Source organism: Suillus discolor, assembly GCF_016758755.1.
Source record: "Suillus discolor strain FC423 chromosome Unknown F5147scaffold_23, whole genome shotgun sequence".
Taxonomy (NCBI): Eukaryota; Fungi; Basidiomycota; class Agaricomycetes; order Boletales; family Suillaceae; genus Suillus; species Suillus discolor.
The window spans coordinates 358,990-380,412 of record NW_024541270.1 but is presented as its reverse complement, the minus strand read 5'-3'; the positions used below and the strand labels follow the sequence as shown (position 1 = coordinate 380,412).

Below are 21,423 nucleotides of genomic sequence, written 5' to 3'. Positions count from 1 at the left end.
CAGTATCATAATCCTCCATCGACATTGCAACATCTACAACATCCATTTCCTGGAATGCAGAGGTTGAGACACTGCTGTAGTAGTAGCACGAGAGGTATTGTGACTGACCTTTGAGTTGTTACTGGGCTCAGCCACGCTAGGTTCGCAGCTGGCTGCAGATTTCGAATGATTGGTAAATAGCATCGGTCGCAGCTGTGAATTATAGTAAGTCAACTTAGGAGAACTAAGTCCGAAGTGAGAGTTGAATCTCGACTTGGACTCAGTGAATGGATGACTCGGACGTACTAGTATGGGAACAGCAGCACCAGCATTAGCCTGAGCCTTGGTTGCATTAAGCCGTAATGTCAACTTTTTTTGCGATGTTTTATTTGATTCATTTGTGCGGTCCCTCCTTTTCTGCGAGGCTAATACACTTGCCCTCTGGTAATACTTGCATGCAGAACGATGTCTGCTAAGTCCGCAAAAATTGGTGTCCTTCTCCCAAGAGCAACGCAATGCGCCGCAGGACACTGTGACCATGGAAAGGACGAAGATGAATAACAGAACCCAACACGATCGAGATGGATGCATTCCACCACGGCCGTGGTGATGATAGAGACCGTCAAAGAGGAAGGATGCGGCGCGGCGGTGAACGGTCAGTCCCCGACTCTGCCCGTCCGAGTCCGTATTCAAGTTTTCACCATATCATAGCTAGTAGTTATTCACCTTGATTCTTGATTCTTGATTCTTGATTCAGTTGTTATCATATCTTTCGATTTCCTATCCATACATCATATCAGGAGGGACTGTGCTGTAATTACAAGTATTTCGATGATACAACCACACCCAATAATTCTGCGGCTCCAACATTCATCAACCTCTTAAACATTCAAATTAGTGTGTCGAACTGTTGGAAAAACAATCAGCTTGGGACTAGTATGTCCGAGCCTGCAAGGAAAATGCTCACAACCAAGCAACACCAAAGGTATTGTGTACTGGCTTCCCTAGAAAACCTCCGAAACACAGGTTCACGAAGAAGCCGTGTCTTGGCACAAACTGATTGGACCATAAGCATGGCAGTGACTGAGGGGTGCGGCGGCCTGGTCCTCTTGAAGACGCGAATCCACGGAGAAGTTCTTTGAAAGTATTGACTGCATTGCCGAGTGCTTGACATGCATTAACTAAGTGAGCGAGAATCCTTTGGTGATAAGTAGAGGTGCTTTGATGAGGGTCTGAAGGCGAAGTTACGGTCGCGTGCACCATTTGATATGGGCAAAATACCGAAAAACTATTAGGATGTTCAAGTTGGTCCTAGAAAGGATGAGACACTGCAGAACGTGCAATCTGAATTTACACACCTCTAAAGGTTTGTCTGGGAGCACACGGTTAGACTCGGACTCTTGAGATCATTAAAAAACCGCAGGCACATTGCTCACCGATAGAGTGATGGTCGGTAAAGATGGTGGAGTTGTGGAGATTGGAAATTATGAATGTGACTCAAGCATATGCCGTCCCCTCTGAGAGTTTCTTTGCATCAGCGTGATCGAGCCTAAGATTCTGAAGGGGAGTAGCATACGCCTGGACTCGGAAGAATGAAATCTGCGAGGAAGAAGAAAAGAATGCCCGCAGGAAACTCACTATTTGTGACTGCCGGATTTGAAGCCGAGCTAGTAAGCTTCTTCTCTAATATTTTTCATGCGTAGAATTGAAGGAGTGTGATATCTTTGATGAAAAACCATCGTCTGAGAAGATATTTGATGATTTACTAAGAGGGCGAGCCAACTTCAAGGAAAGAGCTTATGATTGCAAACAGAGAACAACGATCCTCATGGACTCAGAAAGGCCGTGATCGTCACTGACTTTTTCATCTAAACAATCCTGGGCCTTGCGTAGCTAGAATATGAGCCTGCTGCTAGTTAACTTATCATGATCATCCAAGTCTATGTTAAGGTTATGACATATTGAAGACGCACCCTGAATACCAACTGAGCAATTTACTAGCAGAGGATGGAATCTGAAACTTTGACCTGGAGCGTATTAACATATATCGTCCTGTGATACCACCATGGTGGAGAGAATATGATCATCAAGGAGCGCATTTCACTTTCACCGTGACCGTGACTGAAGCTGTGACTCATCTTCCATTCCATCCTTACATCACTGTTAGATATGCAGCTTGAAAGACCTGTGTCAATGTAGTGCATTTCCCTGATCACATACTGATTCGAACCTGTACATAGTAATTTATGACTATGGGATGGAGAATATCCGGATGAGTACGATGAAGTAATGAGATAAACTACAATTGGAAATGGGGAAGTGGCACAACTTCAGACTCGCAACGATTTCATTAAATCACCCTTCATAGGTTGGTCATACCTTGCAGGCTCATAACCCAGCATCACAGAACATGCCTTCTGAAATCTTTGAAGCCATGCGTCTTCCTCGCGCTTTAAGATCGTCAGGAAGTGGGTGTACTGGCGGACTCGACATTGCGCTGCAGCGTAGTTTGCAAACACCGTGTGAACGGTATTCACCAGCAGTACATCCTGCTCATCGACTTGCCCCTCTATTTCATCCAGCGACACGCGTCCCAACTTCTCTTCCGTGACCACACAACCTATCTGTTGAATCTTCTGTGCCCATGCATCTTCAGCGCGCTGCAGGAGCGCCACGAATTGAGTGTACTGACTGAACTCGGCTCTGTGCAGCCAGGTAGCTAGTATGCACCGTGTCAATGCTGTACATGGTAAATAGTTCGTCTTGTTCGTCATTGTTCAGGTCTATTCCGTCGAGAGACAACTTACACAAAAACTCAGTGTTCGCGCCGTATAACAAAATAAGAAAATCTCGTACGATATATATTTGTCTCTCGAGGTCGTGACCAGTAGATATTATATTCGAAAAATGCTCATGCTTTGGAGGTATAACGTTTGGGCTGCCTTCATGAAGAGAATGCTCAAAATTACAGACAGTCGGGGACAGTGTTGAAATTGGAGCTGATAACATGTTGCAAAGATTCAAATATGACTCATCCATCTGCTTGACTTTTAGGGAAGATTTTCGATCAGAGTATTCGGTGTTTGAAATTCAAGTTCGGATGGAATTGCTATCACTCCAGGAAATCAAGACTGACTGCCAAGCATTAAGAGATGTACTAGGTAGTAGGTAGAAGGGGATGAGATTGTTGGGAACACAAGGACAAATCAAAGCACTGGATATTAAGAAACTGACAATGATCCCCATTAGTTTGTCAATGTGTGTGGGTAACCCGTGCAGGTCACAGGTATGGGTAGGGAATGACACGGGTGTACCCATGGGTGTCACAAGCATCACCCGCACCCGCACCCTGCAGGTATACCCACACCCCCATGGCAGGTGCGGGTCTCATGGTGGGTTGGTGGGTAGTAGTATAGTGGCAGGTGTGGCACAACAGTGTCCGCTGTCGACTGTGTGGACAGACGAGTCCATGCTGCTGCGCCGCGAAGACGAAGAAGTACCTGCTGCTTGTCGCACCAGAACCCGTTCTGAAACTGTCTCCTCCATAACGGAAGGAGTGCCAGGCGTGTTAGATGCGCTTGGGGGCTCGGTGAGGGAGGAGCGCTGCACACGAGCGTTGTGTCGAGAGTGCTTCCGAATAATATCAGATTTCACACTAATGGGATGAGCAGAGCCATGAAGCTTATAGTAGAGGCCGCATCTGTATGTATATAAGAGATTGGTACGAATATAGAAGGAACAACAAATGAGAACTTACGCGTTGCAAACGATCTTGCCTTCATCATCCTTCCTCCACAAAGGAGTTGCAACCAGGACTCACCACCTCCACGACTCGGACCAGTGTCACAGAAGAAGAAGAATGCAGTGGCGCTGCAGCCGTGTAACATACTCAGTGAAGCAAGCAAGTGATTACTTTAGTGGACATGAATAGAGCATAGGGGATCCAGACATATTTGGGAATGCCAAATAAGGGTTTTTAAAGCTCCAAGAATAGCCTAACTGATATTCACGCGGCGGACTGAAACATCACTGAACTCTCTACTACATCACGGAACTCTCTACATCGCGGAACTCTCTACATCAACGTAATGCAACCCGAGTCACTAGTACTGTACTGTTGGTATAGTAGTACTACTCCTCATCATCAAGATCTATACAATATTGCCATATGGCATCAAAAACCTCGTTCAGATCAGGGTTCTTTGACACTGTGATCGTGACATCTGGCAATACTGCAGCTACTGTAGCTGATGCAGGAGATAGCGATGGTGTGGGTACTAGAGGAGCTGCTGATGGCAGAGGAGGAGACGGAGATGGAGCAGGAGACAGAGCAGGAGGAAGAGACTGAGCAGGAGGAAGAGACTGAGCAGGACAAGAAGGAGCAAGCGGAAGGGGCGCAAGAGGAGGGGGCGGTGGTGACGGCAACACTGGACAGAGAACCCATTGTTGGAAGTGCTAAGTTTGATGGAGAATGGATGGATGGCTGCTGGAGCAAGTCTGGCTGGGGCCGGTAATAGCAGAATGGTGTAATATCTGCTGCAGCCTGAGCGGCCATTGTGTAACTCTGCCTCGCAGTGCATTGCATTTTAGTACTCTTGGGATCGTACATCCTAATTTCGAGACTCTTGCCTGTTGTTGTTGCTGCTGCTGCTTTCTAGTTACACAAGTTGTGATCGTCAATAATGACTTCGAGTTGGATAGAAGGAGGAAAATGTACTACGTATCGGAGGCATGTTGAAGTGCCACACCTGTCCCAACGATGTACTTAGCACAAACGAAAACAGCAGCACTTGAAGGCAGTCCGAGTGCAGCTATTATTTTAATGTCGCGAGGAGTATTTAAAACTCACCTTCACGGTGGCGATAGCATCACTGGCAAGATTACATATTATAATGCATGCCTGCACCTCGAGGCCCTATGTTATGTCACAGTGCCAATTCAATTGTAATGAGCGTGTCCTGGAGCTTCCCAGCGCTCTCTGATATGATGTCCGAGCCGGCCACTGAATCGAAATTTTATTGTCGCCTACCGAATAGACCCTCAGCTCGAGCCTCGAACAGCGGAAATGTAAGTCCCTGACAATAATCGGATGGTTCAACGTTGCAAGACCCTGAATCTTCAATCCTTCGGTTCTTAACTTGAAATTCCTTCACCATGATGGAATAGGACCGTACAGGGCTAGCAGACCTCAGGGATATAATCGTAGGGTTCGTTATTCAATTTGAATGAACTCATGTTCATGAAATTGTGGGTATGAAGGTGCGGCAGCCAAGTTGCTTTTCCAACACTCCCTGCCAGATCTTGAATGTTTGCACATGGGAAAAATTATTATCATTCAATATTTAATCGATCTTGCAGAGTGCAAAAGAGGAAAAATCTGGATCTACATTTGTTCCACTGGAAGAGTGTCTGGCGTTGGGCGTAGTAGCGAAGCTCCGAGTCATCCTGTGAAGACATTACTAATGGTATTCATATATCAAGATAGATCCCTCATGACCGCAATATACTCACCTAGCTGTAATGATTTCCCATAATATCCAGACATGTACTCAGGCTAGGACGTCACGGTGTATGGTGTAGTGCGCGTTTCTTCAGATAAAAATTTCTAGTAGAATTGTATTAAAAATAAAGCCAAACAACAATTATACTGACTCACTTTTATGTTCTTGTTGCCGAGATGATATCAGATACTCGGGCTCGGAAAGGACAAGTCTGAGAGTCAACTCCATGCAGCACCTGAGAAAGCTGACAACTCAGAAAGCATGAGAATGAACAAGAGTCCATATGCAAGTCCACATAAAGCCCTTCAAGTTCTGATATTATACCATCAAGTCCATGTTAATCACGGATGATGGTATGACTGGAACAACTGCTGGCCCACCGTGACCGGGGTACTAAGTTTGAGTTGAGATTCCTGGCCAACTGGAAATCGGCACTTGCCGATACCTGGCCGTGTCCCGAGGGCCGATATGATTACGATCATTTGTAATTATCTCTTCACGGAGCTTCTTGCCACCTGTGACAAAGACAACCGCACTCAGCATTCAACACTCATGCCTGCCACCATAGTAGCTCGCCCTGATCTTAAGCACGATTGCAGTTCTTTCAATCCAAATTTCCCTAGCCATTACAAGTGCTATGAAACTAGAAGTTTCACTAATGCACAGGCGACACGCAGTACCAGCAATGCTGCCAGCAGCCTGAGAACCCCCAGCGAAAATCAATACAAGCCAAAGCTCCTGAAACATAGGCCAGTGTCCCCGGGATTGCTGCTGGGAAACAGAACTACAGAACCCCGATCCATCAAAACATGCCTGCCTGTGGAGCAGGAGACACAAGATAACAAATCAGTTGATTGTGAAGAGGGTACAAGCGATGTTGCCACTACCGCAGCAGATTCGTTGTATGATCATGATATCCAGAAGTCCTACCACTCTGAACACTTTACTCCAAGTATGTTCAGTGGGGAGTCAATGTTTTATTGTATTCTGATTTGGTTGAAGATGTACAAAATGTTTTGAAGTATTTAACTGGACTGGCTCCGGTAAATACCTACATGGTATGTTCTTTATCAGCAAGTCAACAGTATGCTTACCAAATATCACAGGAATTCCATGGTGTGAAACCGTGAGAATTCGAAATAATAGAACACGAGGTGGAAGAAACGGGCCGCATATTGACAAAGCCCAGGTCGAGTTGATCAAACTATTTTTGTTTTGGTAATGCTAAACTGAGCGCTTCAAGGCTCGCTTATGACTATAATGAACACCTTCTTACCATCGATATGCCTACAGTCCTGCATGAAGCTTTTCACGATGATCTGAAGGATTCGTTCACATCCGCTATCAAAGATCTTCCTTACAATCGCAGGATCATTCGTCCTCAAGTTCACATGAACTACAAACTCCGGCTCAAGAGCAAATCAGTCACGCCAGATATGGTCATCTCACTAACCGCCACGCAGGGGCCCACACAAAAACTGCTTATTCCCTACGTAGGAGAAACGGCATTGACAGAGCAATGGGATCATGTATTCAAGAAAATGGAATCAATGATCGTCGCACATCCAGAGATCATCTTGGCTTCGATCGTATTGGTACGCGAAGCCAAACACTACACCTCCCCTCAACAAGATTCCATCGCGACGGATATGTTACACAACCATTGCAATGGCGAAGAGAAGCCTGACCCCTTGTCTCTCAAAGAATTTATCACTCAACGTTCAACACTACGGAACTTCGAGGAACCCATACAAGTCAGTGATCACACATGGTGTCACGTCGAGTCTGTGGAGTATTTTGTTTGGATTAAAGGAGATAAGGATAGGGCGATTGACATGCATAACGGCAAGCCAGAGGACAGAGCATACGGCGTGAGTTCTATTGTGGGTACTCTCGTCGATATAACCAAGTTCTTACAGGTCTTACTGCCCAAGCTGCACATGGACGACGTCACAAAGATATTCGACCGAGGAATGTCGCAGATGAGAGACCTCTTCCTCTCGTTCCAGAAAGACCTTGACCCTAAGTCTGCCGTTGATCATTCCTCTCTTGCAATTTCATCATCCCGCTGTTCCCCATTGACTGGGACCTTGGCTCGCTGGGAGTCCTGACTGTGGCGGACCTCACTGCATACACACACTATGTCGACTGGCATGACGTGCGTTTCAGAGGCGCCAAGCGCATGCATGATTCATCTTATGAGCCTTCGGAATCGGAGTACGATGGCAGTAGCTCCGAGTCTGGGGAAGCTCACTCATCAAAGCCTAGTGCAAGCACCCCCAATGTCCCCCCCCATCTTACGTTCAGAACCTTCACGGTTGGTCATAGTAACTCCGACTCTACACCCGTGGCGCATGTCCCCAGCAACTCCCAGCAACTCGATGGCTCCCACCTGCGACGAGCCAGCCTGAATCCTCGAAGGTCAGATTGAAGTCCAAGGGCAAGGGCAAGGGTCATCGCAGCAGGGGTCCCAACAAGCGTGCGAGAACTTAGCACACCTCGGGGATTACATGTAAGGGAAACAGTTCAAACGATGTTCATCATGTTGATTCCGCTTTTTGTTTTAGCTTTTGCTTTTTGTTTTCGCTTTTTGCTTGTCATTTTTCATGTGTCGTCTTTCGATTCATGCATTTCACTTACCAATTCCCAGCATACTGTGTGAGCTACACTACAGGTAGATAGTATAATCCTGACATCTTTACTAGCACTACTACCTCGTGCACCTGCAGAGCATTTCACACGCTACGGTTTGTTACGAAGTACCTCTGATAGGATACAAGTATTCCCGAATCACTACTCACTAGTAGCCTAGAGTCATAACGGATGAATTTATAGCCAACCGAGTCTACGCTCAGCAAGGAACTACTCACGTGATGATAGTTGTTTGGTACCTTCAATTAAACGTCCATGATATGTAGTACCACCGTGACTTATTTCAATTCAGTACCAACAACTCACCTCATGCACGCGAGCCAGTGCAGGCGCCTCTTTCAAGTCGTCTCGCTTCATTTGTGATTGATGAGTGTCCCATCCATCTCTACTAGTATACATTGAACGAGGACATTGCCGATTATCTGACCGTGACGGAGCTTTCTGGTATCTGAGTCAGTCACGGTTTAACGGTGAGTGTATGCAAATTTATTGTTTTTTCTTTCTAAGAGCGCTTCTATAGATCTTCCTCATCAGCGCGTTCTGCGCGGTTGTCGCATGATTGATCTCGGAGCCAAATACCTCCATCCGCTATGTCAAGTGCGTTTTTTCGTCTCTGCCAAGGAATACTTCTCACGAGGCTACATGAGTTCAGCTTCTCCGGTATCTTCAGTGGTATGGGGGCCAAAATATGTCATACTGAGCATGCAGGTAATGGGGTTGGGATTTCGCACATGGGCGATATTGCTACACCAACGGCAGGTTTCAATTACGGTCTGGATGTCGGCAGAGTTGCTAGATTGGGATATCTGGGTCTGGCATTGATTTGAGCGGAACTCAGCTACGAAGATCTATCCTGGGCCCTCTTTCCTCACCAGTATCAACCAATCAGACAAAGCGTACTCACCACCAATCCCTGGTGCACATGTTGACCCTCTCGCCGTGCAGTGTATTGTTTCTTTGAGTGAAACCTTCGCGTCGCTCACTGCCCATTGTACATTCCCATCACTACCTACCGCTCATGACCTCTCCTCACACCCACGGGACGATCCTGTATCTTAGTACTGTATCATCTTGCGTTTACGACAATGGCTGACCTGCGCTTCTCAGCAGTCCACTCTTTCATCATCTCGACAAACTTTGACTGAGACGCCCCAAGCATCGACTCTCTTTTTAGAAAACCTGGGATTGATGGCGCATGTCCAAACTCCAGGACTTTCCGAACGAATCTAGCATGCCTCGAAATCTTGGTATCCTGGAGGCTTACATAACGCAGACTATGTCTTGAGCGTTAAAGCGTTGCGAGCATCTTTTTCTAGCCAGCTGAAGATGAGCCTAAATCATCATCTGTGATGAACAAAGCTCCTCCCCGCCTGATTAGAAGGCGTGCCCTTTGCTAACTACTATGGTATGTCCATTATTTTTTCTGCTCAGTGCGATACTCATCTTGTGAAACCACGTACAGGCTAAACCCTTCTGACTTCAGAGTCTCATTAAGATGAAGGAGACCCATAAGACCTATCTCGTCCAGAAGGTCACGCAGTAGTACTGTCTCTGTACGTGAATCAACACACTTTTCAAGATTTCAATGACTCGGACACCCAGGATGCCGGTACAACTGCGAGGTTCAACATCCCTCGCATCATCAACAAGCTCACTGCTGTTACTATTGCTGTATGGCCTAAATGGCCCAGGAGGGCCTCAGATCATCGGGGGAAATTTGTCTTGAGGTTAGGCGTTTAGCATTCGTCTCGGTCACAATTTTGATATTCAAATTGTTCAACATGTGACGCAGGTTGATGGAAGACCGGCGCTCCTGACTCAAGGTGGGCATGAATCATGTTCAGGCCATCATTTGGGCTTACTCTGACATTGTGTCAGCCTATGTCTGAGTCGGCGTGCCAATCCCAACTTTCACAATGGCAAACAGTAGCAGTGATTTGAACATGAACGCTAACAGTACATTATGACACCATATTTCGAAGAGCCGACTTACTTAACTGCACCCTCCCTGTCATCCATATTTGGGATTGCCCTATATGTCTTAGTTTTTTTAGTGATCGCGTATATAAAATGGTCTAGCAGGTTTCTTCCTTACCTCCATCTTCTCTACAGTACTCTTCACTTCACCTGTCATTTCTACCATGTCTATGTCAGAACCTGGTGATGGGGTACATGCCCTCGCACTCCCAGACTCCTCAGGGGCGGTCCCTACCTCCACGGAAGCAAGGACCAAGCGCCTGCATCGCCGCATTGGAAGAAGAATTACAAATGATGAGGCAAGAAAGAGGAACGAAGCAAAGGTTTGTCGCATACCGTCTTACTCACTACTTCTAACTCATTGATCGTCAAAGAAAAACTACCTACTACGTCGCTCAAGGCAGGGGGGCTCGTCATATAAGCGTCCTTTATACTAACCTAGAAGACTTGATCACCGAGAACGATCACAGGTATGAGGAAGCCATATTGGATGACTTGGAGGGCAGCACCCTAGAGTATGTCTTTTGTGTTTCTGTGACACATCTAACTCCATTATTCAGACAAAATCGCCTGCAGCGAGGCTACCTCGCACTCACACAAGCTCTGCCATGGTTTCATTCTAAGCTTTCAGAACTTGATGCTGATGACTGTGAAGATATGTTGAAAAAGGTACATTTTCTCAATAAATTCGCGCTGTGTGCTCATAATGCTACAGATCAAAAGAGGAGCTGATGCGGCCCGTGGCGATGATACTTCCACTCTTAAGGACCTCATCGCTACCTGGGTTAATCAGGATTTTACACCCGTCGCCTCTACTCCGCTCTAACGACAAGCAGCTGCGCGGCTTCGCACACGACATTTGTGGGAATTTGCTATGCCCTGCCGAGTGGGACTGGAATGATAACCGGTGAGCACTTACCTTCATAGAAATATTACATGTCGTTGAAACCTAGGCAGCGTGAAGGCCGGTATTCGCGATAGAACATCAGACTTCATTGTATCGGAAAATTCCTAGCCGCGGTTCGTGTACGAGAACTACTTGTTCGACGATAGCGACCTAGAGAAAGGTCTCTTCAAGTCGAAAATCCTCATTCAGGTCAGTACATGGGATCATAGTGTGTAGACTTTACTCAAAACACTAGGCTTTCAAAGCCATATTTACATCTCCATCTTCTGCAAGAGAAGCCGATGGCAATGGCAATGGTGCCGACATCCTCGAGAATAACAGGTGCGCTTGTCGGGCCTTAAATCAAGTTAAGGTCAAAATGTGTGTGGCATCCATTATCAACATGAGGAAAGTCACCCCTCGCTCCATCGCTTATATTGTTTGTCAAGTGAGTAAATATGATTGCCCACCATTGATGTCTGACTCAACATCTGCTTCTGGCAGGTTCATTTTGCGCTATCCAGCGTCTCATCTTGGCGCACCATCGATGGGGACTTCGACTATGAAGGATTCTGGAATAACATTGTCGACTTCTTTGAGGAAGTCCCTGGCCCTGTTGCACGACATAGGGTAACCAAACTTCTCGAATGGTGGACAAGGTATCAGCTATTTTGCCATAGTACGTGTCAGATATCTAACATAACTATTCAGGAAGGTTTTCGGAAAAAATCACCGCGAGGATCTCACACCCGAAGTTGTGTCTCAGATGTCCATTACAGCGCTGGCAGAACAGAGAAAGGCACAGGAGGATGCTGCTTTCAATTTAGACTAGCTTGACCATTGTTTTACTATCCGTCATTGTATAAACATTTTATAATATTTACGTTCAATGCAATCATCATGTCATACTCACCATTTGTGATCAAGATTAATATCATTTGATGTATGGTCGGTTTTCGCTGATAATAGTAGTACTGATGCATACTGTACAGCATGCCATCCACTGCTAAATTTAATATCCCTTACAATTGAGCCAAACCATAGAAACGCTCTCAATGTAATCAACTATATTCAGGAATGCAACAAAACAAATAGCTCATCACCTACCTAAAACTCTAGCATCGTCTCATTTACTCTCCAAGCGGCAAATCAATCTTTCGTGCGAAATTCATTGTATCTGGCGTGCAAGTGGAATGGAAGAATAATTTTTGTTGCTATTTTTTGTCTTTCGCGAGGTTGATTAGAAAAAAGTATCTTGCTCTTCAAAGCCAATTTCAGACCTATGCGCCGTCGTGTTGATCGCTGCCAGCCTTCCTGTCAAAAGATTTTTCTCATCCCGTTTAGAACTGGCACCAACCTGCCAGTTTTGTAGTTTTGCTTTAGTGTTTGCTGTATCTGTCATTTCATTTAACCGCTATGTTGCTGCTCAAACAGAGCACACGAAATACATATATTCATGTCAGATATGTTCTTCAGTGGTTGTCCTGTCAGCTGATATGTATTTTAATGTGCCAACACTAATCACAGTCCCACCGCCCACCAAACGAACCTCTTTTTGTTAGAGTTTGCAGATTAGATTTTTTATGAAAAAGATTTGACTTCTGTAGTATCTAGCAGAAAATCGAGCGGCATGACAATATCTTGTTGAATCCGGCAGTCTTGTAACATTTAATTTGATACAGCGTCTAGACCTGCGGCTTACCGATATTTACCTAATCACCTGGCTGTGAGGATTGGACGTTGCAAGCAAGATTAAGCTGTAACTTCCGGCATCAAGAAAATTGAGCAGGATCACAATATCTCGTTCAATCCAGCAGTCTTACAATACCTAATGCAATACGACATCTAGACCGATGACTTGCAAAATTTTACCTAATTGCCTGGCTGTGAAGATCGGACGTCGCAAGCAAGGTTAACTCTAACTTTCGACATCGTAATTTGTGTGCACTTTTCTAAGCGGAGCCGGTATAGCGTTGTTGACAAAATCTTTTGATGGTTCGCGTGTCTGAGCAACAACTTGTGGTGTCGCGAGTTTTGAGGTACCAACTGAGATTTACTTTGACTTCACAATGGGACAGTCTTGTTATTATTGTCCAAAGCAAGTATTGACGTCAGTGTATCGACACCAGACAATTTCTTCTGTAACCTCTCCTAATGGTTGAGAAGTATTTTGATATGAAAATAACGTCACAGTTATTCCACCCACCAAGTACACCTCCTGCGTTAGAATTTTCCACTGTGCAAGGGTATCACACCCATGTGAGTGGTGATCGTGGGCGCTTTATCTTGACACTCCTGATCCGAAATCCATTCCATTGGGCTTTTGTCACATCTTTCGTTCATAGACTAGTTTAGATATTAAGTGGTGCATCGAGGCCGGAGCGGCTTGGCTTGTTGACTTGAAAACTCATCTTTCCCTCACAAAGTCAAGTAAACCCCCCCATCATATTTATGGAGATTGTTGCAATTGTTAACTATATAAGGTCAACTATAGTATTTCAATATGTTCACCGGTTCACTGATGAAATCTGTGAGGGCTGCGGCTCTGATGTTCCTATATAGTTTTGTTAATGTACTTATGTAGTGTCATACTCTATTGCATACAAAATATCTTGAGCTGGACAGACCCAGCCGGACTCGGCCGGACGGACCCGGAAATTCGAATTCCCAGATGCCCTCGTAAAAAAGACGCTCTAGAAGGCTCTGAATCAGGTCTTGACTCTTGTGATGAACTATCAGATCGGAAATTGAGTTGGAGCTATGGAACATATGATACAGATAAGGCCTGCAGGTCGGTGCAAACTTGCGAGGACATCTTGATCCTAGAATATCCGAACATCCGAACATCCGGCCCATCCGGCCCATCCAACTTACTTGCATGTATAATGCAAACACAACATACCACATGACTCACAGTGCCGCCGCACGTGTCGTGGCTGACACCGTGACCATGGCTGCTACTAGTACCCAGCTATCACTTGCAGGTAGAACTCTCTCCTGGTGCACTGTTGACTCTCAGGAGCCTTTTTAGAATGGGTTGAGGCCCAAGGGATGAGGTGGAGAACCCATTGTAGTATATTCATTCAATTATGTACACTTAAGAGGTCTAAAAATGCGAAATATTTAATATTTGATGACATTAAACGGTACAGTGAAAGAATTACGAAAAAAAAGTGTCAAATGGTAAAATAATTGAGCTCGCTGTGTGCAACAGCGAGCACGAAGGTTTCGGCAGTGAGCGCGCGAGCGTGCTTACCTATTTTGGTTATCATTTACATGTCGCTGTCGTATCAGGTACGTGGGAACTACACGTGATGCTAAGTCAGCCATGGGTCAGATGTTCGGATGGGCCAGATATTCCAGGATCGAAATATTCTGAAACTTGCAAAGTGCAAATGAACACTGCGTGAGAAGATTTTGAATTCAAGCCAAGCACAAATCAAATTCCACTGTCAAAGAGGCCGATCACCATCATGCTGATTTTGGCAATACGCTGACCGCTGGTATATCATCTAGCATGAACGCTAGACTGTCATACACTCCTAACATCTTCCATCCTCGAATATGACCCTAGTTTCCAATGATCCCAGTTGGTGGCCCTTCATCAATTTCGATATTTTTCAAGCCTATTGGTTTGGTTTGTTATACTTATCATTTGGTGATCTGAGTCTCGATCTATCTAACATCCACCGTTTCGCAGTTGCTGCAAGCTTCGTGGTGGTATACGATTGGGGTGAGCAGCACAGTGTTCTCAAATTGCTGATATTCTCATGATATTTCCAGTATTAACACTCCCACAAGAGGTAGGTTGATGCTATCTCCGGAGCAGTCAACTTGCTCACAATGGTGTCATAGATTGACCTCATTTGGGTGAGTCACAGAGTCCCATATCAGAAGAAAAACAATGAATTTGTGACAGACCCAACACTGGTCTCTCATGACCGTGCTGTACCTAGTCGTTCGTACCTCATGTTATACCATAGCATGGTTGGCGGTTGGGCTAACTCCAAAATGTTCTAGATACGCTATGTTGGAATACCATATTCTGTGTATGTTAATCGAGGCCAAAAATTAGTTGCTGTACTGATGGCCCATCTTTCATTATTAGTATCAGCATTCTGCGTATGTCTCATATTCACCATGTTCGATTCTTCTGACCGGCGGCACACAGGAGACATTACATCGCTTTCATTGACAGATGCAGTGAGTATTCCGCAATCATTTCATTCTATCCAATGAATATATTCATTTGTAGGGGTGAGTGCGATTTGACCATTGGACTTCCCCTCCACATAATCACTCGATAGATGTGAGTCGGACCATTTGATCCTAGTACAAGGGTGACCGCTAATCGGGTGTTTCAGGTAATATCATATTCTATACAATAAATGGGACAAATGTGATCATAACTGCCATGTTGGGAGGTGAGTTGCCCAGCTGCGACACCTCAGTGATATTGACTCGACTGAAATATGATCCAAGTCATCATGATTGCTCGGTTGCATGCCATGTATCAGGGATCTAGGAGGATGCTTATCTTCCTTGTTATCGTCTTCCTAGCTGTAAACATCGCCTGCGGAGTAATTGCGATCATAGCACTCAAGTATGATTTCGTATCGGGTAAGTTTTACTTGTTGAATTGATTAACACAGCTCATTGGACAAATACCAGAGGAACTCATACTCTCTGGTACTCATATGCTATAACAAATTTGAGGGGGATATCCAGCTTCTGATATCAATGGTTTGGATGCTCAACACTGTTTGGGAGGTCCTCGCACTGTGTCTTTCGGCCTGGATCGCTGTGAAGCACTTCCGTGACCTGTGGCGACTTGGCCCATTGACGGGATCGACCATTGGGGACTGTTTCAGAGTGCTGATAGAATCTCACGTGCTTTATTTTGCAAGGTGAGCGTGTAATGCGAATGTGCTTATCGTTTTCCGCTCAAGTTCCACATGTGCTAGCTTTGCCAGTGTCTCTTGCCTCCAGCTTGTTACTATCTCTCCAGAAGTCGAGGTGCGCCAACATGTCACTGACATCTACATGTGGCCACTGCTCATCACTTCTGTAGAATTCAAATTCTGTAGCAGTTGGCATATTAGCTGGTACTGTTCAAATTTTATTGTTCGTGCAGATGTTTGTGCTGGGACCACGCCTCATCCTTAGCGTTCGACAATATCATGCTAAACTCGTGGCCGAATCCGACGCAGAAACTAGCATGAATTCGATCGTCTTCCAGGAGCGTGTGCATGTACCAACTAGCAGTACTGTATAGAAAAATGGTTGTCGAGTGTTCTGCATGGCGACATTTGGTCAAGGATACGTCGTATTTATTTTAGTTATGGTGTTTCAAAGTATATTTAGATGAGTTTTATGTAGACAAACCCATGTCTTGTTGTATCGCTGCTTAAAATCTGTGATCCAGACTTGCACCAAGTAGCAAGCTAAAAAGCATGGCAAGAAGATGTCAGCATCGAGTATAGTGATGTTCCGGCCTGGCTTTGAGCCCCGGGCCAGCCGAAGCCAGGCCTAATTGAGCCGGGCCTAGCCCAGGCCTAGGATATGGCCTGACCACGGCTTAGGCCTAGGCTTGGATTTTGCGAAGCCTAAGCCACCGGCCCAAGCCGCGGCTTAGACTATATACTTGTTGCGCCAGACAGCTTTCCCACAGGTGAGCGCAAAGTTCCTGGAATTCGTGCTTCGGCATCTCATTAGCAACTTCTTCCTTCATCATACCATACAATACTATGTCAGAGAAATCATAGTGAGTCGCCATATGTTGTCATGTCATTTATGTTTGAAAGCTCGCTGATACTTTCTCCGGTGTTGAAACATTGATAAGCAATCATCGCGTGCGCCGTGTGTTGCTTTCACTGTCAAGTTCGATCCACTCTCTATACTCTGCACCACCACGTCAAGCCCCAATCATGGCATGTCAGAAGCCTCGTTTAGGCTGGGTCAAGCACCACTCACACCACGACAAGTTCTCCCAACAAACCTTGTCCATGCCGCGTCAGATTATGAGCCAACTTCTTTACCAGCTGTGCCGCAGAGCGCAAGGCCCTTCTGAACACCACAAACAAGCTACGCAACGCTGCCGGCAACGTCTATACAACGATAAATGCACTGGGGCGGTCTGGGAAGCGTGTAGCGCATTCAATCTCGTGTTGAAGGTCATCGTGGTACGTCAATACAATACAACTAACTCTCATTCTCGTTCTTCTCCTTGTCCTCCCTTCTCCTGATCCCGTCCGTATTTGTCTGAGCCACGTCAGCAGTTGCTGACGTGTGCTGGGCGTTTGCGCATGGTGTTCATGGTGTTGGGAATGGCATGGTGGAGCTCGGACATTGATTCAGCATGTGGGCCACGGCTTGCATGGGCCTAAGCCCCGGCTTTGGGCCGGCTTGGGCTCACGGCTCAGGCTTGAAATCTGGTGAGCCTAAGCCCCCCCAAGCCGAGCCTAAGCTGGGGCTTTGAGCCCAAGCCGGGCCAGAACATCACTAATCGAGTACATCTGTCAAACTATTAATGAGGCATTGGCCACATTCAATCGCACCATCATAGCGTGAAGCGCATGCGACTGCAAATCATGCATTGAATTTGTGTTTTTGCAAGATCTGTTGGAGCCCATCCTAATAAGCACGAGTAAAGCACCGAACAAGATACATACATACATACTTCGACACCGATTTTAGGGCCAGCAGATGATGGATGATCAAAAATCAATGTGATGCATTTGCTAGCCCAAGTATGCGAGTCTAAGCCTAGACAGCTGATAGACTGTCTGCGAGCCTGCGAAATAAATACATTGGAATCATCTGTCTGACGAAATATATGGAGAAACGAGAGCGATTCTGCAAAGCCAGATGAATATTGGTGATGTCATGGCCTTGTTGAAACACGTTTATTCAGAACCATGGCATTGTCAATCATCTCGACCGAACGAATGGAAAGCAAGTGGAATATAGAAAGTAGAAGTAGCATGTCTGAGCTTAGATAGCTGATCGCACAATGGCTCCACAGCATAATGAATCTCGCCTTCTGTTTCGACACACATCAGTAAAACCTCACTTTTATTTTGGTGATGAATCCTAATTTATCCTTATTTTCTCACTTTAACCGGGTTTGAGGAGCCATTGGGGTGACATGAAAGAGACGGCGGAAAATTTGAGAAAAAGGCCACTCGCCCTCTGAATTCTACTTTATTGCTCTTAAAAGTCACTTACTAGGCATTGACCGACAAAAAAAGCAGTAATAATAGTGCAAACGGCGTCACATTGTCCAATACAAAGTACAAAACATTGGTTAAAATGGAGTAAATGGCGACGTGAAGTGTGAAAAAGTGGTCAAAATAGGAAGAAAGGGCAGTGATTGTAAGAGTGAAAATGAATGTAAAACGAAAGAAAAGGAGATTAAAGGATATGAAATGCGGATAATGAAAAACAAAACGAGCAAACCGGAGCGATGGTGGGATAGGCAAAATGCAATGGTTTGAAGACGGGTGCCGCACAATTGGAAACTTGCAGTGAGCAGTGCAGAAATGACATCTATAGAATGATATCAGCTCGTCAATAAAGGAAAAAAAGAATCAATCTTCGTTACCACAGGATGGCGCAGATGTCAACGGCCTCTGAGCCGTCATCATCAGTGCGAAAGTACTTCTGGAGGCCGACACTGCCCCATTTCTTCAGCAATTTCCGAGCTGTTAATGTTGTGGTCCTCATGTAGTCGTCTCCTTTCGCCTTGATAGCAACCACGTATGACGCAGTTACTGATCCCCAGTTGTTGATGGAGAAGGCATTCTCGGTAGTGCTATCCTTGCCGGTGGCCTTGTTGAAGGTCTTCAGTGTCCGCAGCTTGCGCTTCATTTGTGCGGGACCCAGATCTAGGGTGTCCACATCAATGTCAATGGCATTGACACAGAGACGTTTGATGGCGCGCTCGAGCTGTAGAATTATCAGTAATGTTACTTGAATGTACAGAGTACTTACTGAAGCTGCACAAATGCCAATAACACCAGTCATCCCGACGACGGACAGCACATATGTTTTAAGTGCGGGGACTTCAACATGCCCAAGAATGGCGTGAAGATGAGCGGTTGTGAAGAGCTGCAACATGAATGGAGACCGGAAGGCTTGCATTGGGTCTAGGTTTTCCATGTCCTCATAAATGAAAACGAAGTCCTCCAGAAGCGCGTCAGCAAGTGTTTCTGGATCAGTGTCAGCATTCCTAGTGAAAAAATCCATCATAATAGCCAGTCCCGTTGATCCAAAATTGCTGCGCCACTCTGCGAGACGTTGGGTGGCCTGATTGAGATTGTAACCGTTAGTAATAGTGACAGAAAAAAAATGCGACTTACAACGCCAAAGACAGACCCTTGAGCGGTCACCTTGTAATCAAGATCTGATTCTTCTGAATACACGACATCATAAATGGATTGGAGTGTCCTCGACCAGAGGAGTGTCTAAGAATTGCCAGAGGTCATTTTGACTCCCGGCCCACAGGTAAAGTGTTGGGAGGAACTGCTTCGGCCACCGTTGATCTTGGCAATGAGGAGGGAGATGATAGTTTCGGTAGCTCGAGCGCGTCTTGTATTGCTTCTCGATCCAATAGCCAGGTGGGGCTGTGAGTGTTAGTTGCGCGGTGCTGGCATCAACGTCCTCTTCAATTTTCACCTTCTTTGCAGGTGGTTGCATCTTTGTGGTGGCCGACTGGGAGATGGCGATGGCAGTCTGTCAGAGAATATAAGTTGTGATAATCATCAATAAAATAAGCTTACCGAAGAGGTCAAACGCACAGCCGTCTTCATTGTATTGGCCATTGCGACAGGGCCTGAAGGGACATCAATAACCTCAACATCTGATGTATCCTCGTAGGGGGTACTCTCCAAGATGAGGGTGGAGGATTTGGTGTCTGCAAGCTTGCGCTTCTTACTCCGACGGAACAAGATTCCATCGCTTAGGCTGCTGTCACTGTCCACCGCCTTGGACATCCTGGCATCTTTGCCCTCAAACAAATTGTCCTCCAGGTCCACCAATGCATTGTCCAGGTCCATCGGTGCGTCGATATCAATATCCTGTAAGTCCTCTGTTGAAGACAGCGCATCCTCAGGCATTGCATCTGAGGTATTCTATATAATTGGCTTTGTGCATTAGAATTAGAATTTATTACAAAACATCTAGTACGCACCCTAAGTGAAGACTGCTTCCCCTTCGTCTTTTGAATGAAGGCATCCAAACGTTCCTGAGAATCATCCGACTCGTCATCAAAGCCGCCAACAAGAGCCTTGGGAGCATCAGATGCATTAGCTAGAGCAGGGGGGGGCCTTAGATATGGAGGACTTGGTAGTTATGGCCAAAACTGATGTAGTGCAGGAACTGGATAAAGCACTGCTTGGTGGCCCATGTGCCAATGACAAAGCTGAGGCAGTGGTACGAGTCTTAGAAGCGCTGGAAGTTTTGAGTAGTTCAGTTGCGTCTGGTGAAATATCAGAAATCCAACCATCAACGCGCTTTATCAATGAAAACTTGGGGTTGGTCCTGAATTTTGAGGTCAAGTTAAGAAAAAAAAGAGTCGATTCAGTCAGCATCAACATCGTGGTTTTGATCGGAACAAAAAGACACACGTCGCGGTAGAAGACTTTCCTTTCTTGTCGCCAACACGTGGCCCCTGAATTAACTCAACCTTTCCTGTGAGTGAGCCTCGTGCATTGTTGATTGCATCCTTCAGAGACGTTTTGACAGCCCTCTGGTTCTTCTTCTTTGTTCCGTCCTCAATGTTGGTGTCCTGGCTGCTTTCTTCTTGGTCCTCAACGCCGGTACCAGCCTTGGATGAGTCAGTATTCATGATACTAGTAACACCAGCGCTTCCTGCTGCCAGGAGCTTCTTACTGGTTTGGCAGGCACTACTTTTTTCTTGACAGGGCGAGCACGGGGTTTGACTGGCTTTGGTTTAGTCGCCACACCTTGTTCCTCTGCCTCCTCCATCTCCATCTGCATTGCAGCAAGCCACTGCAGCCCCTCGACTGCAGCCCGCTCTTGAGCTTGGCGGGCTTCCTCAAGGATTTTGTCGTCCTCTGCTTTCTGGGCCTTGCTATGTCGCGGAACCCGTCCTTGCACTGGCAGGTCTGGCAAGCCCGGGTGTTTGAACTTATTGTCTCGGCGAGTGCGGATTCCCTCAGTGATATCGGACATAATTGCTGACAAGTAGCAGATTAAATGAGTGCTGCGGCAAGCTTGAGATGGGTGAAAAAAATGTCAAGGACAATGTGTAGTTGAAGTTTGACTGCAAATTTGTAAGTTCCTTACTTAAATCAACCCGAAACTTTAAAGGTTCAATTCGTCAGTCTAGTCATTTACAGCATCCTTTGCAACTGGGTCCGCATGTGTACTGAATTGTCCTTAATTGACGTAAGTTTGCCGTCTTTC

The 21,423-nt window shown here is 45.8% G+C and overlaps 8 protein-coding genes across 8 annotated transcripts; 4 read left to right on the top strand and 4 right to left on the bottom strand.

Moving 5' to 3' along the window:
- Positions 1-2,229: 2,229 nt before the first annotated feature.
- F5147DRAFT_652284 (uncharacterized protein) lies at positions 2,230-2,753 on the bottom strand (the record flags this gene model as incomplete). The annotated part of the gene is made up of 2 exons (XM_041433611.1): positions 2,230-2,278; positions 2,359-2,753. The coding sequence occupies 2 exons, from the start codon at positions 2,751-2,753 to the stop codon at positions 2,230-2,232; spliced, it is 444 nt and encodes a 147-aa protein (XP_041293639.1).
- A 613-nt stretch (positions 2,754-3,366) lies between these two features.
- Positions 3,367-3,783, bottom strand: F5147DRAFT_575747 (uncharacterized protein; the record flags this gene model as incomplete). Its single annotated transcript, XM_041431291.1, has 2 exons — positions 3,367-3,679; positions 3,737-3,783. Coding segments are annotated over 2 exons (360 nt in total), but the record flags the coding sequence as incomplete, so codon positions are not given.
- A 446-nt stretch (positions 3,784-4,229) lies between these two features.
- On the top strand, positions 4,230-5,430 carry F5147DRAFT_652283 (uncharacterized protein; the record flags this gene model as incomplete). The annotated part of the gene is made up of 3 exons (XM_041433610.1): positions 4,230-4,489; positions 5,016-5,046; positions 5,338-5,430. The coding sequence occupies 3 exons, from the start codon at positions 4,230-4,232 to the stop codon at positions 5,428-5,430; spliced, it is 384 nt and encodes a 127-aa protein (XP_041293637.1).
- A 602-nt stretch (positions 5,431-6,032) lies between these two features.
- Positions 6,033-7,911, top strand: F5147DRAFT_652282 (uncharacterized protein; the record flags this gene model as incomplete). The annotated part of the gene is made up of 5 exons (XM_041433609.1): positions 6,033-6,432; positions 6,503-6,538; positions 6,774-7,351; positions 7,400-7,506; positions 7,650-7,911. The coding sequence occupies 5 exons, from the start codon at positions 6,033-6,035 to the stop codon at positions 7,909-7,911; spliced, it is 1,383 nt and encodes a 460-aa protein (XP_041293636.1).
- Positions 7,912-8,770: 859 nt separating this feature from the next.
- F5147DRAFT_652281 (uncharacterized protein) lies at positions 8,771-10,151 on the bottom strand (the record flags this gene model as incomplete). The annotated part of the gene is made up of 7 exons (XM_041433608.1): positions 8,771-8,876; positions 9,037-9,114; positions 9,227-9,358; positions 9,397-9,444; positions 9,593-9,683; positions 9,704-9,810; positions 10,126-10,151. The coding sequence occupies 7 exons, from the start codon at positions 10,149-10,151 to the stop codon at positions 8,771-8,773; spliced, it is 588 nt and encodes a 195-aa protein (XP_041293635.1).
- A 153-nt stretch (positions 10,152-10,304) lies between these two features.
- On the top strand, positions 10,305-11,827 carry F5147DRAFT_772974 (uncharacterized protein; the record flags this gene model as incomplete). Its single annotated transcript, XM_041441404.1, has 9 exons — positions 10,305-10,432; positions 10,484-10,624; positions 10,670-10,778; positions 10,825-10,893; positions 10,946-11,016; positions 11,163-11,205; positions 11,252-11,443; positions 11,500-11,654; positions 11,707-11,827. 9 exons carry the CDS (start codon positions 10,305-10,307, stop codon positions 11,825-11,827), a joined length of 1,029 nt encoding a protein of 342 aa, XP_041293634.1.
- Positions 11,828-14,559: 2,732 nt separating this feature from the next.
- On the top strand, positions 14,560-16,400 carry F5147DRAFT_797992 (uncharacterized protein; the record flags this gene model as incomplete). Its single annotated transcript, XM_041443211.1, has 11 exons — positions 14,560-14,728; positions 14,779-14,798; positions 14,851-14,865; positions 14,915-14,953; positions 15,016-15,044; positions 15,104-15,117; positions 15,360-15,419; positions 15,478-15,598; positions 15,648-15,902; positions 15,960-16,011; positions 16,067-16,400. The coding sequence occupies 11 exons, from the start codon at positions 14,560-14,562 to the stop codon at positions 16,268-16,270; spliced, it is 978 nt and encodes a 325-aa protein (XP_041293633.1). The 3' UTR covers positions 16,271-16,400.
- A 2,194-nt stretch (positions 16,401-18,594) lies between these two features.
- On the bottom strand, positions 18,595-21,189 carry F5147DRAFT_772972 (uncharacterized protein; the record flags this gene model as incomplete). The annotated part of the gene is made up of 8 exons (XM_041441403.1): positions 18,595-18,942; positions 18,988-19,302; positions 19,356-19,443; positions 19,499-19,728; positions 19,776-20,126; positions 20,186-20,321; positions 20,622-20,821; positions 20,887-21,189. 8 exons carry the CDS (start codon positions 21,187-21,189, stop codon positions 18,595-18,597), a joined length of 1,971 nt encoding a protein of 656 aa, XP_041293632.1.
- Positions 21,190-21,423: the final 234 nt, after the last annotated feature.